Below are 14646 nucleotides of genomic sequence, written 5' to 3' on the forward strand. Positions count from 1 at the left end.
TTTCTCTGCACTCAATAACTCTGTGGATTTGCTGTGCCAATTCGAAAAACAATATGTTTTTGGTCCTAAGGATGGGATATCTCTTGGTCCCCCAAGACCTAGCAGGTCAGGGTATCCGTACCGTACCCCTATATGTTTTTTTCTTTTTAATTGAAGACCGGGTACTGAGTCCCCAAATCCTTAAATGACTGATGCCACATCTTTATCGATATGGTGCCAGTCAATTAGATCTGTTGGATCAGTGGATTCTCTGCGGCATGTTATAAACAAATAGGTTTTAACCTTAATTTCTCAAAAATAACCGAATGGACTTACAAAATATCACCAAAAGTATGCCTTCTGGAACAATATCTAGCTTCGTGCCAAATTTGGTGCACTTTGTTTAAGCCCCTTTGCCTGTAGCTGTGTCAGATTTTCCCACTTGAAGGTAATGAATAAACCTGCATATAATGAAAGCGAGGGCAGGCCCACTTTGCTGTTGGTCAAAATAAAAACTTGAAAGTCTGTCTGAGAGTGTATCTTTGCTAAAAGCAACCCTTTCATTTTTTTGTATGATGGCTAGTCCAGCTGTTAAGAAGCACCACTGCAGATCCCAGCAGGTCCGAATGACTATAATGAGCTGTCATTTTGGGAACAGCAGACTCTGCTCATTTTCAGCATTTCGGTAAATGGGACATGGGATTGGCCCACTAGAAGGAAATGGAGAAAAAATGTATATAATAAAAGTGAGGGCAGGCGCACTGGGGTGAATTACATTTGGGCAGAACTACCTGTAGCATGATGCAATTGATGGACTCACTGGAGGCCCAGGAGGGATGAACTGTAAATAAATGGTAATCAGGTGGCTGCAATGATGATGCTCCTTCGCTTTTCATTGGCCTGCGAGCAAGGACTGCTGGGTCCGAAAAACAGTAGGCCATATGTTTTAATCCTTTGGAAGTTGCTGACTTCACTGTTAGTTGGAATAATATATTTATCTATGTATATAAAATATTTGGTGGCCAATTTTTTTGTCGCAATAAGTATGCCTCCTTGTTATTTTGACATACAACCAAATAGTGTTATGGTAACATATTAACTCACTGAACCATCTTGCCAATTATTAACAGAGCTGATATACTAACTGCTTACCTCCTTAAGCTCTTTTTCAGAAGCAAATCTTCTTGTAATACTGTTAATCAAGCCAGAAAAGGAGAAGGATCCTCCGCCATAACTAGAAAAAGAGAGGGACGTATGTATCAGTCTTGAATATCCTCAAATTCATTCTGTAGTGGGTTCTTGCTCATCCTTGTATATAAAGTATAGAATGTCCAAAATGTATTCTACATACATATAATATGTAGATGGTTTCACAATCCAATATGTATGATCAAAAACATTTAAAACAGTGACCTTTGATGTACTCATACCATTATTACCATAGACATATATACGAATAAAATTGATTCCAAACTAAATGATAAACCGTACTGTCCCATGGAAATCTGTGATCACAGAGAGTAGATATGAAGAAAAGCATTAACTGCATACTAGACGTACACGGTACGGACAGCCGATAAACATACTGGGGGCATACTAGCAAAACAGGCGATACAATTATTGCCATTTTAGCGGCAGAAAACTGCCACTAAAATGGCGATAATGGGCTTGATAATATACTCTATGGAATTCCAATTGAAGCCCATGTTAGATGTCCTTCACATCTAACATGGGCTTCAATTGGAATTCCATAGAGCATATTATCAAGCCCATTATATCCGTTTTAGCAGCAGTTTTCTGCCGCTAAAACGGAGATAATTTTATTGCCTGTCTTGATAATATACCCCACTGTTCTTCTTCGTTTTCGACGTTCAGTGGAACCAAACCGCCTATGGCTCATTTTTTGTGGATACCCATTAGATACAAGCCAGTTTTCGTCCTATTCACCTGCAGGTGAAAATATTTACAGATTGCAATCCGTTTCAATGATTCTATACATGCTCTATATACCAAGCTATTAGAGCATTTATACCTAGGCAGGCAATAAAAAATATATATTTCCAGTAGTTTGAGTGAAACAGTTCTTTTTGGATTTCTGTTTGGACTTCGTGTCACGTTTTTCATTTCTAAAAATGTTTTAAAACAAAAATAAATCTTTGTATTACGCACAATACAATGTTATATTTAATCCACAGTGTTTTGATCCCAAACTTCACTCTCCCTGGGTAATTGGTTATGATAAATAAGTACATTTATTCGAGCAAGCCAGATTTTTTAGAGTGGAGGAGTTACAATCAACTATCCAATACCTTGTGCATCATGGGAATCTTGTAGTGGTATATAGTTCTTCCCACATGCCACAAAGACCTGAACAGGACAGTAGCAGCATCTAACCACATGCTGCAGAGATATCCTAAAGAAGAGGTTTAGTCGACCGATGTTAGTGTCACATACAGTGCAGACAAACGTGGACTTCAATTTAGGATCGACGTAGCTTTGTGATGACTCTGTCTGACTATTATTCTATTCTGCTATTACTGGGGTTTATCATGCTCTTTGGAAGAAGGCCTTGAATAGTAATAGAGATTTATGTGGGGCTTATTCAATGGAGAGGCGGTCCATGTGTCTACCAATACGGACTTTCCAGCACCTTGATGGAGATCTCTGCGCACACGTTTGCGGGTGATTGTGCACTTTACAAATATACACAACATAAAAGGTGTTATAATAATGTAGGTTCTCAAGGGTCAACTGTTTGTGGAGCAGGCCTGTTCCATTATCTGAAGTGGACCAACAATTACCTTAGCCAACGGCTTTGCTTACTATGTGGAATACAGGAATGGAATTGAAGCTCCCTGTTAGAAGCGGCTGTCTCTAGTTGGCAGAGGTATACACTTCTGACAAATAGGGACACACCTTTTCTAGTCAGGGCAAGGGGATCACACACTTAGATAACCCCTGCTCACCCCCTTGGTAGCTTGGCAAAGCAGACAGGCTTATCTCAGAGGCAGTGCGTTAAGCATTTATGACCACATACAGTAATAAAGTGAATACACTACAAATGGACACGACACAGTAGTATTATAAAAATAAGGATTTTTATATAAGGCTTAGCACAAGACCAAATAACGACAAAAATAGACCAAAGTCTTAACAAATACTCTTGGAAGGAAAAATAATAGTTCAAGCACGGTTTCTTCTTAGCACAAAGTCTTTAGTATCAAAAGCAACTCTTCTTCTTTAAATCAAAGTTCTTGGCAACAATGTAACCCACACGGGAGTCACACGACGTCGAGGCAAAGTTAATCCAAAGGTTCGGCGTCGACAGCGAGGAGCGCTACGTCGAGCCCGGAGTCGCACAGACCCCAACAACACAGTACCTTGGAAATGAGAAGCACTCGATGATCAGCGGCGTCGAGATGTCCGGCGTCGCGTCTTCGGCGTCGATCAGGCCTCGGAGTCGGGGCGATCTGCAGCGGCGTCGACCGAAGTCAGGCAGGAGCAGCGCTCACGAGGTGAAGCAGGATACGGCGTCGTCGATGTTGCAAGAGTGAGCAGCGCTCACGGCATCGAGAGGGCTCGATGTTGATGCGATCAGCGGCGGCGGCGACACAGGGTCACTTGGAGCTGGAGCCGAACTCGCTACTCACTGGCGTCGCTACTGGCGTCGATCGGGCCCGGCGGCCGGCGTCGAAGGTGCGGGACACTGGAGCCGTTACTCACGATGTTGAGCTGAATTCGGCGACGTCCGTCGGCGTCGAGATTGCTGGATTCTTCAGAGGTGCTGGATTTTCAGGTTCCAGCAACAAGCACTTTCAGCAAATAAATGAAGTCCTTTAGCCCTGTGACTTCAACAGGAGACTGGCACTTCTTCCAGCCCTTGGAGATTTTCTTGAGCAAAGTTTGAGAGTACACACTCAGTTCCTCTCTCCTGGTTCCTTGGCAAAAATAAAGAAGCAACTGCAGGATTCCCCCAACAAACAGCACTCTGGCAGAAGGGGTAGACAGTCCTTGGATCAGCAGGCTTCTTGTCCTTGGTCAGAAGTGATCTCAATTCTTGGTTCAGGGGTCCTTCTCTTATACCCCTTTTTGGCTTTGATCCCTTTGTCCATGCAGGGGAATTTCCCCCCATCTTGGGTTTGTTGTGGGTGTTGCCAGGCCGAAGCACCTGGCCTATTCACTGTGCAGGGCAGAGTCTTCAGCCGCCCAGCAGGAGCGGAGCCAGCATTGTCACTGGCAGGGGCAGGGCCATCAGTTGCCCGGCAGGAGGTGGACCAGGAAAGTCCCAGGCAGGCACAGAGTCATCAGCCGCCTGGCAGGGGGGCGGAGCCAGCATTGTATCAGGCAGGGCAGGCTATCAGGAGCTACTCTTCCCCTACTCTCAATGCAAATGTCCCACTCATCCCACACTGACTCATTCAGACCTCTGGAGCCACTCAGCTCCTGTCACACGCACACCAGAACCAGCAGAGACCGGTAGACAGTTAGACAAGAAAATAGCTACTTTTTAAAAGTGCTATTTTCAAACACAGAGTCCAAAAACTATCCACCCAAACGGATGCGTTATTAAACCCTGAGTTCAGGGATACCAAACTCGACATTGCACCATGCTCCCCGAGCCCGCTAGGATTATAGCATTAATAATCCTGGCAGCCCATTCTAACTGATGGAGAGCAGGTAACCTCACAATAGTGAAAAACGAATATGGCTGTAATTCACTATTAGGACATGCCAACCTTGTCAGGCTTGTCCTACCTTATGCTTACAATGCACCCTGCCCGTGGGCCTACCATAGGGGTGACTAACATGAAGTTAAGGGAAGGTTTAGGGACTGGCAAGTAGGTGTACTTGCGCAGTCCTCGTGACAGTCAGACTGCACGTGGTCTAGCAATGGTAGACCTTCAGACATACTTTTACTAGGCCGCTCTTGTGGGTGGCACAACACGTGCTGCAAGCCCACGAGCAGCATTTGTATTTACAATCCCTGGCACTCTTGGTGCACGCTACTAGGGACTGATAGTAAACCAAATAAGCCAAACATGGAATTCAATCAATACAGCAATTTCACATAGGGAGCACTTGCAATGTGGCACTGATCAGCAGTGGCACAGTGCCCAAAGCAATATACCAGCAAAAACATTGTAAACAGAGGAGGCAAACAGAAAAAATGGAGGCGAGACTCATGCCAATGATGCCAGGTCTAACACTCCCCTTGGGTTCTTCTTTTGGAAATTACTTCATCAACCTGTGTTCTATTTAAATCAGTTCTTTTTTGCCTTTTTATTAGTGCAGCTCTCTCCACACTCCTCTTCTGTTCTGGGGCAAGGCTGACACAGGCAGTTGTACGAACTGCAATAACTAGACTAATGTAATTAAACAGCATTTGTATAGGTCTCATCCAATTTTCCATGTCAGCATTGCATAGCTGCGGACAAATGATTCTTATTTCAACAGCGTCCACCGCTCCATGCAGCTTATATATGCTGAAGCTGTCAGATGTTAAAGTCCCATAGAGCAACTGTTGTGAAGACCATTCGTAGTCGACCTAATTGCTGCAATCAGCATAGCATAGCATAGCATAGGATGTGGATTGAAAAGTATAGAGAAAACCACAAAATAACAAGAGACCTGAGGAGTACATTATAACCACTAAACTCCGACCTGTATTTACACATCTTTCTCTCAGATGTCCTTCTCCTTCACACCAGGAAGGACCTGATTATGAGTTTGGTCGACAGGTTACTCCATCACATACATGACAGAAACCCAGTCCACCCCATTACGAGTTAAATTATGTTCCATTAGATATAATGGAACCCGTAATACGGTGGACAGGATATCCGTCAAGTTTGTGATGGAGTAAGCCGTTCATCAAACTCGTAATCAGGCCCTAAGTGCTGTGTCCTAATGTGAATGTGTTGTGTCGTAGGTAAGGAGTTCCAGTAGATTTGGTTAGGTTACAGATGATAAGTTTATTGTTCTTAGATGTTAAATAGGTTTTCCAGTAAAGATGTAATATAAGCCACACAAACAGGGAAGATGTAAGGTGGAAACCTTAGATATGACAGAATGGCATCAAACTGCTACCCTCCTAGTCTCACAATAACAACACGCTTCCAGGCGTCAACACTCCGCAGGGCTGTAAGGAGAACTGTAAATATCACTACACACTTCATGTCTATGTTGTTACGATTTTAAAATAATCTACAAACGTAAACAAATCATTTCTAAAATGTAGTGATAACTAATGTTCCACCATTTGAAATATAGGGGCATATTAGCAAGAACCTTGTTAAAATTATTGCTGTTTTAGCGGCAGGAAACTGCAGCTTAAACGGCGATAATGGGCTTGCTAATATGCGTTAATTGAATTCCAATAGAAGCCCAGGTTAGATGTGCAGGGCATCTAAACTGGGTTTCTATTGGAATTCTATAACGCATATTAGCAAGCCCATTATCGCAGTTTTCGCAGCAGTTTCTTGCTGCTAAAACGGCGATAATTTTAACGAGGTTCTTGCTAATATGCCCATTAGTTTCTGAGAGTGCACTGTAGGTTTTCAGGGCATACACACATTTCCCCATTCTAGTTTCAGTTCGTCTCTTGTCTTCTGTAGACTCGAGTCTGTCTGCTAGTTAAAGGGACAGATGATTTAGTTGGCTAAGACTTACAGTTTTCTTTACTGAAACATTCAGCTTTATCGCTGACTATTTAATCTGTGCTTGTGTTTTTTTACCATTGGTTTCTGATTTTTTAATCCGAAGAAGCCAATTGTTTCGAAGGAAAAACGTCACTTTCTAAGTGATTCTTTCAATCTTTAGATGGCATGATCTTTCATCTGTTGAGTACTTTTTTCGTCACCTAATTGAACTATATTCTTAAAACTGAGCTGGAGACAAAAATATGCACACAGATATTGAGAAGCACATTAGAGGGTTGAAGATGGTATATGTCCTACCACATTCCTGCCGAATGGCTAGTTTCAGCTCCTATCTTGCGTTTATGTTTTGCAAATGTATGTAACCTAAATGGCTGACACATTGTTAAGTGATTCCTTCTTGAAGGAAAGGAGCTTTTTAAGGTATTTTCCAATTTAAAGCTGTAGTCCTTGAAATGTTTGACTTGTTTCACCAGTTTTCAAACATTTACACAATAGACCACGTTTAGGAGAACTGCATCTTTTGAAGAAGAACAGAGAATTCATTTGATTGCATTACCTCTATTTTTTTTTTGGTTAAATAGTTTTTATTGATGTAATAATAATAGAATAATATAGAGTATATCATCAAAAAATATTATAATAAATAGCAATCTAATTCAGATGTAATAAAGAGAGGGGAAATTAGATCATCTTATGCTTAAGAAATGAATAAGAAGAATGAGGGTACATATTAGGATAAATGGAAGCTAGAAGAAAGTTTTGAAAATAAGGGGATAAGAAAGGGGAGAAAGAGGGAGAAAAAAGAGAGGAGAAAATAAAGAATAAATAAGGAAAAGGGTGGAAAAGATAAAGAACTAAGATATGGAAGGGTGGGAGCATAAATAAGAAGTAAAGGGAATCCCAAATAAATCATAAATACATCTATTTTGACCAGATAAAATCTGAGTAGAATGTATTGCAGACCACCTTCAATGCTGTTTGTGTTATACCACACTTTTCACGGTACCAAATAAGGCTTTTGAAAAGGCTTGGTTGAAGTATAAATGACGCTGACATTTGAGAATTTTTTATTGCGATGGTTATGCGAAGTTCCCAAAAGTAGGCTTTGATGCCACATCACATAATTATGCCGCTGTTCTGGGCAAAATTAAAGCACAGGAGCATAGTAACAACAAAAACAACCGGAAGGCGCTTGCTTTTGTTTGCAGCACTTGTTTCTTTCACGCTACATTTTAGCAGTAAGTGCACTCATAGACCAAAAAATAGCACCTTTCAAGCTAAAATATACCACCAAAAGATTGATATGCCATTGCCATTCACAAAATAACATATAATTTTAGATAATTAGAAGAAAGCAAATTACGTAAACTCCTAGTTTTGGAATGTATTCTCTTTTTTTAAAACATCCATCAGAACAATACTAGGAGCCTCACCTTACGGAGAGCACTCATAAAAACCTCACTGACTAGCAGTCATCCACAACCAACAGCACTCTCACACAGCTCAGGAGTTGAATTCTCACTACCCACAGTACTCACACACGCCTTCCATATTATCAGTCATGTTATAGACAACACTTGCACCTCTCAGAGAGCATCAGTCTCACATACTATTAATAGTGTCCCCACACCTCTTGAAGGCTAGCGGTCACATACTACCCAAAGCATTCCACACTCCTTATAGAGTAGCAGTTCCGCATTACAAGAAGCACTTTCATACTCACAACAGACTAGCAGTCACACTTTTCCAACAGCTTTCAACTCCATCAAAGACCTTCAAATCACATATTACCAGCAGCACTCTCCCAGTCTTCACAGACCAGCAGTCGCACACAATGGAAGCCCTTACACACTGCTTAAAGGTTAGAAGCAAAGCCATAGCCCTGGCTTGTGAGTGGAAGAGCCTCTTTATGGAATAGCGAGTTTGCTTGTGTGGCAGGATGAGTCAGGGGCGAAAGTATAGCAGCATGAGTGCAAGGGTGAGTACCTGATTGAATAGCTGGTGTGTAACTGTGTGCATGGACAGATGGTTGAATAACTGCTTGGATGAAAATGCCGAGGCACATTCGGTTATTGGTATTATTAGTGTGTGTTGACAGCGAATTACACACACAGCGTGCTCGAATCAGAGCCAGACACCTCCGCATTGTAAAGGGAAGGGGTGTGTGCAGCACTTAAAGCCAGAAAACCAAACCTATGCACAAGCCTCGTTGTTAGATTAAAGACAAAGGGGTATATGCACAAGAACGTGTGCTAAACATCACCAAAAAATGATAAAGCACCTTTACACATCACAGCCTATCGCGGCAAAATAACCCCGTGTTAACAACACAGAGGTACCATGCGATAGTCCTCCAAAACCACAGCCAATGTCCGCGATACAACCACCTTGATGGAGATAAAAACACAAACTACAATGCAAAAAAAACTTGCGATGAGCCCATTCATGATGAGGAAAGCAGGGATAAGCACCGCCAGGCCTGAGACACACACAGAAGAGAAAACCACACTGCCGGAAAGGTAGAAGGGTGAGCCAATTCAGAGCTGAAACGACATCTCACACACAATGCAGCACACACACACAGGAAGCAGAGCAACCGAATATCGAACACAATGTGGTACAAACACCAACATTTGCACAAACTAACACAGGGCACAAGTGCACCCACCTATGGCCGGTAAACGGCCATACGCATCTGGCAAAGCACGAAATAGGGACATGGAAATGCACAAGTACAAACCCACAGTCCTGATGGGGTAGCAATGCAAGGAGCCAGAGAGTCCAGGACACACACATTGGCATACAAATCATGACACAACACAGTTGGAAACAAGTGAAAGTGCAGAAACTTTATCAACAAAGTACGGCCAAGAGAAGTGCCATGATATGCAGACCAATGCAGCAGCATGCCTGAATGAGGAACGTAGGAATGCGCCCATGTCTACCTCGGGGGAGTACCAACACAAGTCAGTGACAATCCGCGTTGGTTGTCCGAGCCGAGATCATGAGTTGAGGCCAATGCAGCCATTTCCACTGTCGTCTTGGGACATGTGACTAGATTCCCAACCTGCAACCAGGTATCGGGTCACATCCAGTCGTGGCTGCAGGTACCATGTCACTCGTCCATGAACGCAAGTGCAGCAGCTTAGGCCAACAGCTCCAATGAGCAATCGTCTCCAACACATCTGACATGTTGTTGACGTAATCCATCAGCTGACACAGACAGATGTGCAGACTTCAACCACTCGACCCAATGTGCACCAAAGCCCAATCGGGTAGTGGCTCAATATGCTCACTGCACACAACGACTCGTGCAATCTCCAGGGCCTAGTTTCCAGCCTGCATGCCAAACATCCATGCATGCCATAAACGGCCATCATGGTGACACTCCTGGTCGTGGGCCAACAGGGGCCGCACACACACAACAAAATCCAGGTCATCTACCGTTACGTTGGAGAGGCAGACATCCATGGACCATTCGAATATGCACGAACGACAATGCAACACAGGCTAAACGCAGGTGACGTCCGCAAGATGGAAGCTCAGCAGGTCACTGATCTGCAGCACTGCCAACGGTAGTGCCCGCAGAACATGCAGCAGACGTGCACGGTACAGCTCCACGTGACAAGAGTTGAGCATGTGTCTGGGATGGTCTGCTATAGTGTCAGTGGCTCTGCTTGAAGCGGCACTGGCTTGCCCTGCGCCAGTCCTGTGGATGAAATGGCACAGCTCGGTGCAATGAGCAGTGTCTGTGTGCAATGGGTGCAGGCCTGGGGTAGGGTTTGAGTACGTGAGAAGGCCATTTCACGCACGCTAACTATGACCAACGATTTCTGCGTATGGGATGTGTACACATTGGTCTCACGTCTAGCAGTGCGTAGTGTGGGAGTCGCAAGCAAATGCTATTGTTTCTGTAAGGGGTGCTGGCCACATGTAAGTTCCTGCTGAGAGCTGCAGATGTGCTACCACCTGATAGTCCAGACAAAGGACCTTTCATCCCTACAGTAACTTCACCATCTGCATGCATACAGGAGATGTACAGAGGCCTGTCTTAGGTGTGGTGGGATGTCTATGACCCTGGGAATCATGGATGATATGTCCAGCTCATGTCGCATGAGCGGCCCTACTTTTTGTTACATAGCCACATAGCTGTGCAGTTGCATCACCTGCACTCTTACGGAACCCCACTGTAATGCCTGACTGCGCCTGCCCAGTGGCATGCCAACAACACCGTGATGCTGGCCTTTGAAGGTGTGCGGCCACGTGAGTGTAGGCCAATGTTCCGGACAGAGCAGACACAGGTGTACAGCCCATGATGGGCTGTGATCACACTGCGAATGAGGCCAGGTGACTGACTCATGCATCTGCAGGACTGATACACATAACACTTGGCATGCATGTGCCAAGACCCCGAGCGGTCTTGTGCTCCTACATGTCCCCGTATGTGCAGGCCCTCCCTCCTGGTGCATGCTATATTGCAACATTGACTACTGGGCCCTGGTGGCGACTACACCCCAACACAGAGACACACTTACCGCACTTCCTGCCCAAGGCCAGGTCCTAGCCACGCCCTGCTCCCCCTTGCCGAATCAGCACAACCCTGTGCTGACCTGACATACGCCAGACCAGCAAACGCTGCTTGTGCATGCAGGGGGGTGTGTGCGCAGCTACATGTCCAGGGTCACTGCCAATGCTGAGGTGACATGGTAACGTCCACTGAAATCAGCTAACTGTGATGTTGAAGGGCCTGTGCCCATCAAGCTGACACCATGACCACACTGACACACTTGCTCAGATGGTGTGAATGGCTATGGGCACGTGCGCATGGCCACATTTATTAGCAGGCATACATACTGAGTGACATCTATGTTGGATGTCTGTGGGGTATGTGCACACCAGCTGGCAAGGGCTGACTAGTGCAGTTAGAAATCGACAACAGTGTACATTGTAAATCACACAACCATTCAACCATGAAGGCATGACTTGTGCTGCACAGAGTTAGTGGCCCCGGATACACAGCGTCCTGCACGGGCCTACCGCCATGGGACGCTGACTTGCGGGGCATTGGGGCAGGGTCACGAGTGCAGAGCAGGTTTCCGTAGATGTAAAAGGTGCTTGTTGCTGAGTGTCTCGGTGGACAGTGGAAGGTGTACCCCAAGAGCATGATGCAGAGGGCAGTACCATGCTGAAAAAGTCACTATGGTGGAGATGAATGAAACAGACACATGTCGGACACCAAGTCCACACCAACCAGATGAAGATGCAGGAAACCACCAGGCCATGGACTCAGATGCCACCAAGGTCCAAACAGATAGTGCCTATGACTCATTGCACACAGAGTTAGCAGCACCAGTGCTGTTAGAGGATGTCGCCTGCAATGAGGCGTGTCCAATGGTGTGGACTCCTCCACATCTTACCCAAGACACAGTTCTACATGTGTGACCTACTGGACCGCAGTGAAGGCCTGAGGCAGCAGCCAGCATGAGCCAGTCACCGAGTGTCGCCGGCTTGTGTTGGATGGCCCCACCGACCTGAGTAGTTCAGGTTCAGTGGCACCACGGGACGCGGACTTGCGGTAAACAGGGCTGATGGCACCCGGTCAGTTGTTGATAGTGTTCGGTCACGTCTGTGACTCTGGTCCGGCTTTTGTCCGGACTGAGACGCATCTTCCTCTTACTCCTCTCTGTGCGTTTACTGGTGTGGACTTTGCCATTCATGATTCGCGACTTAGTGCTGGATGTCGGACATACTGGTCCGCAGGGTAGGCCTGAGCCCTCCTCCACGTTTAGCTGGCTTGTGTTGAACAGGGTTAGTGGCACCATGTGTCACTGGCTTGCGTTGAAAAGAGTTAGTGGCACCACGTGTCACTGGCTTGGTTGAACAGGGTTAGTGGCACCACGTGTCACGGGCCTGCCATATGGAATTATGCCTCACTGATCGAAGGGAGTCTGATGCTGGGACCGCTGCCACAGGCTTAGGGACACTGACATTCAGGACTCAAGAAACAGTTCCGCATGTGGGGCCTACTGGGCCGAAGAGGACGCCGGTGGAGTATGTAAATGGAAAGAAGCAATGTGGGCCAGCGTCCTGGGGGCCAGCGATGGTCTGCGGAGGCTGCAGAGGTCGCATGACTGGTGCTTGAAGCTTGCACCGGCTCGTGGTGGACCCTCTTTGACCCACAACAGTGTAGGGAGGTGAGCGGAGCCTCGTTGGTGCGCTGGGGCAGGCATTACGGGTCTGGGGAGCAGCGGCCCAGGGTGCAGCAGGTGCACAGGGACGCAGGTCACGCTGCGCTCGTCGCAGGACTTGTGGCGGGCTGAGAGGCGCCACCCTGGAAGATGTGCTGTCCATTCCGAATAAGACAAGTTATGATGGGTTTGAAAACTCATCTAGTTGCGCACTGTGCACTTGGTGTTGTCCTACACCTTAAATATTTTGACTCGTAAATTTATTTTTTACAGTTATTAATCAGTTATTTTATTTTCATAATCTGATTCGTTCAAGTCATCATAACGAAATACATTGTTTGTATATTAGTTCACTTTCAATTACAATTTATGCAATACATTTTTTGGTGAGACCACTATTTACACATTATAACCATTGTTTACATTTCACAATTTACACTCCAATGCCCAATGCATTTCGGTACCATCAGGTACCTTCATCAGGGGCTGATCTGTAAAGATATAAAGTAAACTGTGTGAATTTTATGTATATGATTTGCCCATGGGTGTACTAATTAGCAAAAGTTGCGTTATCACACCTGTTATTCGTGTGCTTATGTTCAATCAACTGTAAAATAAAACCACAATACCTAATGTCCCCTCTAATTCATGATATGTATGTGTTAAATCTAAACCATGTAGTCTGCATGATTAAGCTTACCGAGTGTTCTCTAGGAGCTTGTTAATCTGTTGAGAAAATACATGAGAGCCCTGTGGTTAGTACTGATCGTTTCTATCAACCGATAGACACCATGCGGCTTGAAAAGCCAAAAAACGATGTTTAAATGGACAAGTACTACCTGGTCTTCAATGATTAAGATGACCTGTCGATACATAATAAAATACTTCAAACTTAGCTCAAGACCACTTTGCTAAACGTGTCCCAGCTGAAATGCTATTCCAACATACCTGGGGAATTATACTCTGTCAACCTACAACAAGAGAAACGTATAACATATGTTATGTCATACCGTTCAAAGAATGACTCAGATGCGCATACTCCGGTTACACTGACTCTAACTGAATACCTTTGTATTCGTCCGTCGATGCTCGTAAAAAACGCTACTCCATTGATTCGCCGTGTTTGTCCCACGCTAAACTGGCGCCATGCTCAGTTCTACCATATACTCGCTGCTGCGATTCAATCAACACAAACGACAATCTTAAGATTGACACAATACTGCTTGATTTAAGTAATTTGTTTAAATGTTACAACGTGAGTATTCAGGAGTATGTCAAGACAGGAATATTGGATTATGTTGTATATCAACACACAGCAACAATCTTTGTAAACTTGGTATGTGAAGATTATTAGTATGCCACAATTAGCAATGCATACAATTGAGCAATCATGAACACGTACATACAGTTTAACACTCACTGACATATTCCATACACAAGATGTTAACGTGGAACTTAAGACCAAATAGACACACGAACAGGTACAGCGAATTTTATCGCACCACTTCTAGCATGTAAGATAGGTTTTATTATCAAGTGAGAATATAGGTCAGTATTATATAGACATAGAGATTACAAGCTATAGCCAGTAATATCGTTTTAACATTCTCTTCAAGTTATATAAATTGCCGTACGCATCGCCGGCTAATAGAAAAGATTCGTGGAATATATAATCTGGCAACACCTGACACAGTCAGAACGTTGCCTATGAACACGTAACATCGGTATACATTACAAAATGGCGACGCCAGACAGCAGCTTTCACAGGCAAATTTGGAGATGTAGTACGTCATTTGTGTTGATTGAATTGCGGCAGCGAG

The 14646-nt window shown here is 44.6% G+C and overlaps 1 protein-coding gene across 2 annotated transcripts in view; it reads right to left on the reverse strand.

Annotated features, from left to right (window-relative positions):
- Nucleotides 1–14646, reverse strand: part of LOC144824121 (aminopeptidase Ey-like) — a 282546-nt gene that overhangs the window by 2632 nt on the left and 265268 nt on the right. For both annotated transcript variants that reach the window (XM_078683234.1, XM_078683233.1), the window contains exon 19: nt 1132–1213. In XM_078683234.1, the coding sequence (XP_078539360.1) occupies nt 1132–1213 (82 nt within the window). The remainder of the gene's footprint in view (nt 1–1131; nt 1214–14646) is intronic.

This window comes from Lissotriton helveticus, chromosome 3_1 (genome assembly GCF_964261635.1).
Source record: "Lissotriton helveticus chromosome 3_1, aLisHel1.1, whole genome shotgun sequence".
Lineage (NCBI taxonomy): Eukaryota > Metazoa > Chordata > Amphibia > Caudata > Salamandridae > Lissotriton > Lissotriton helveticus.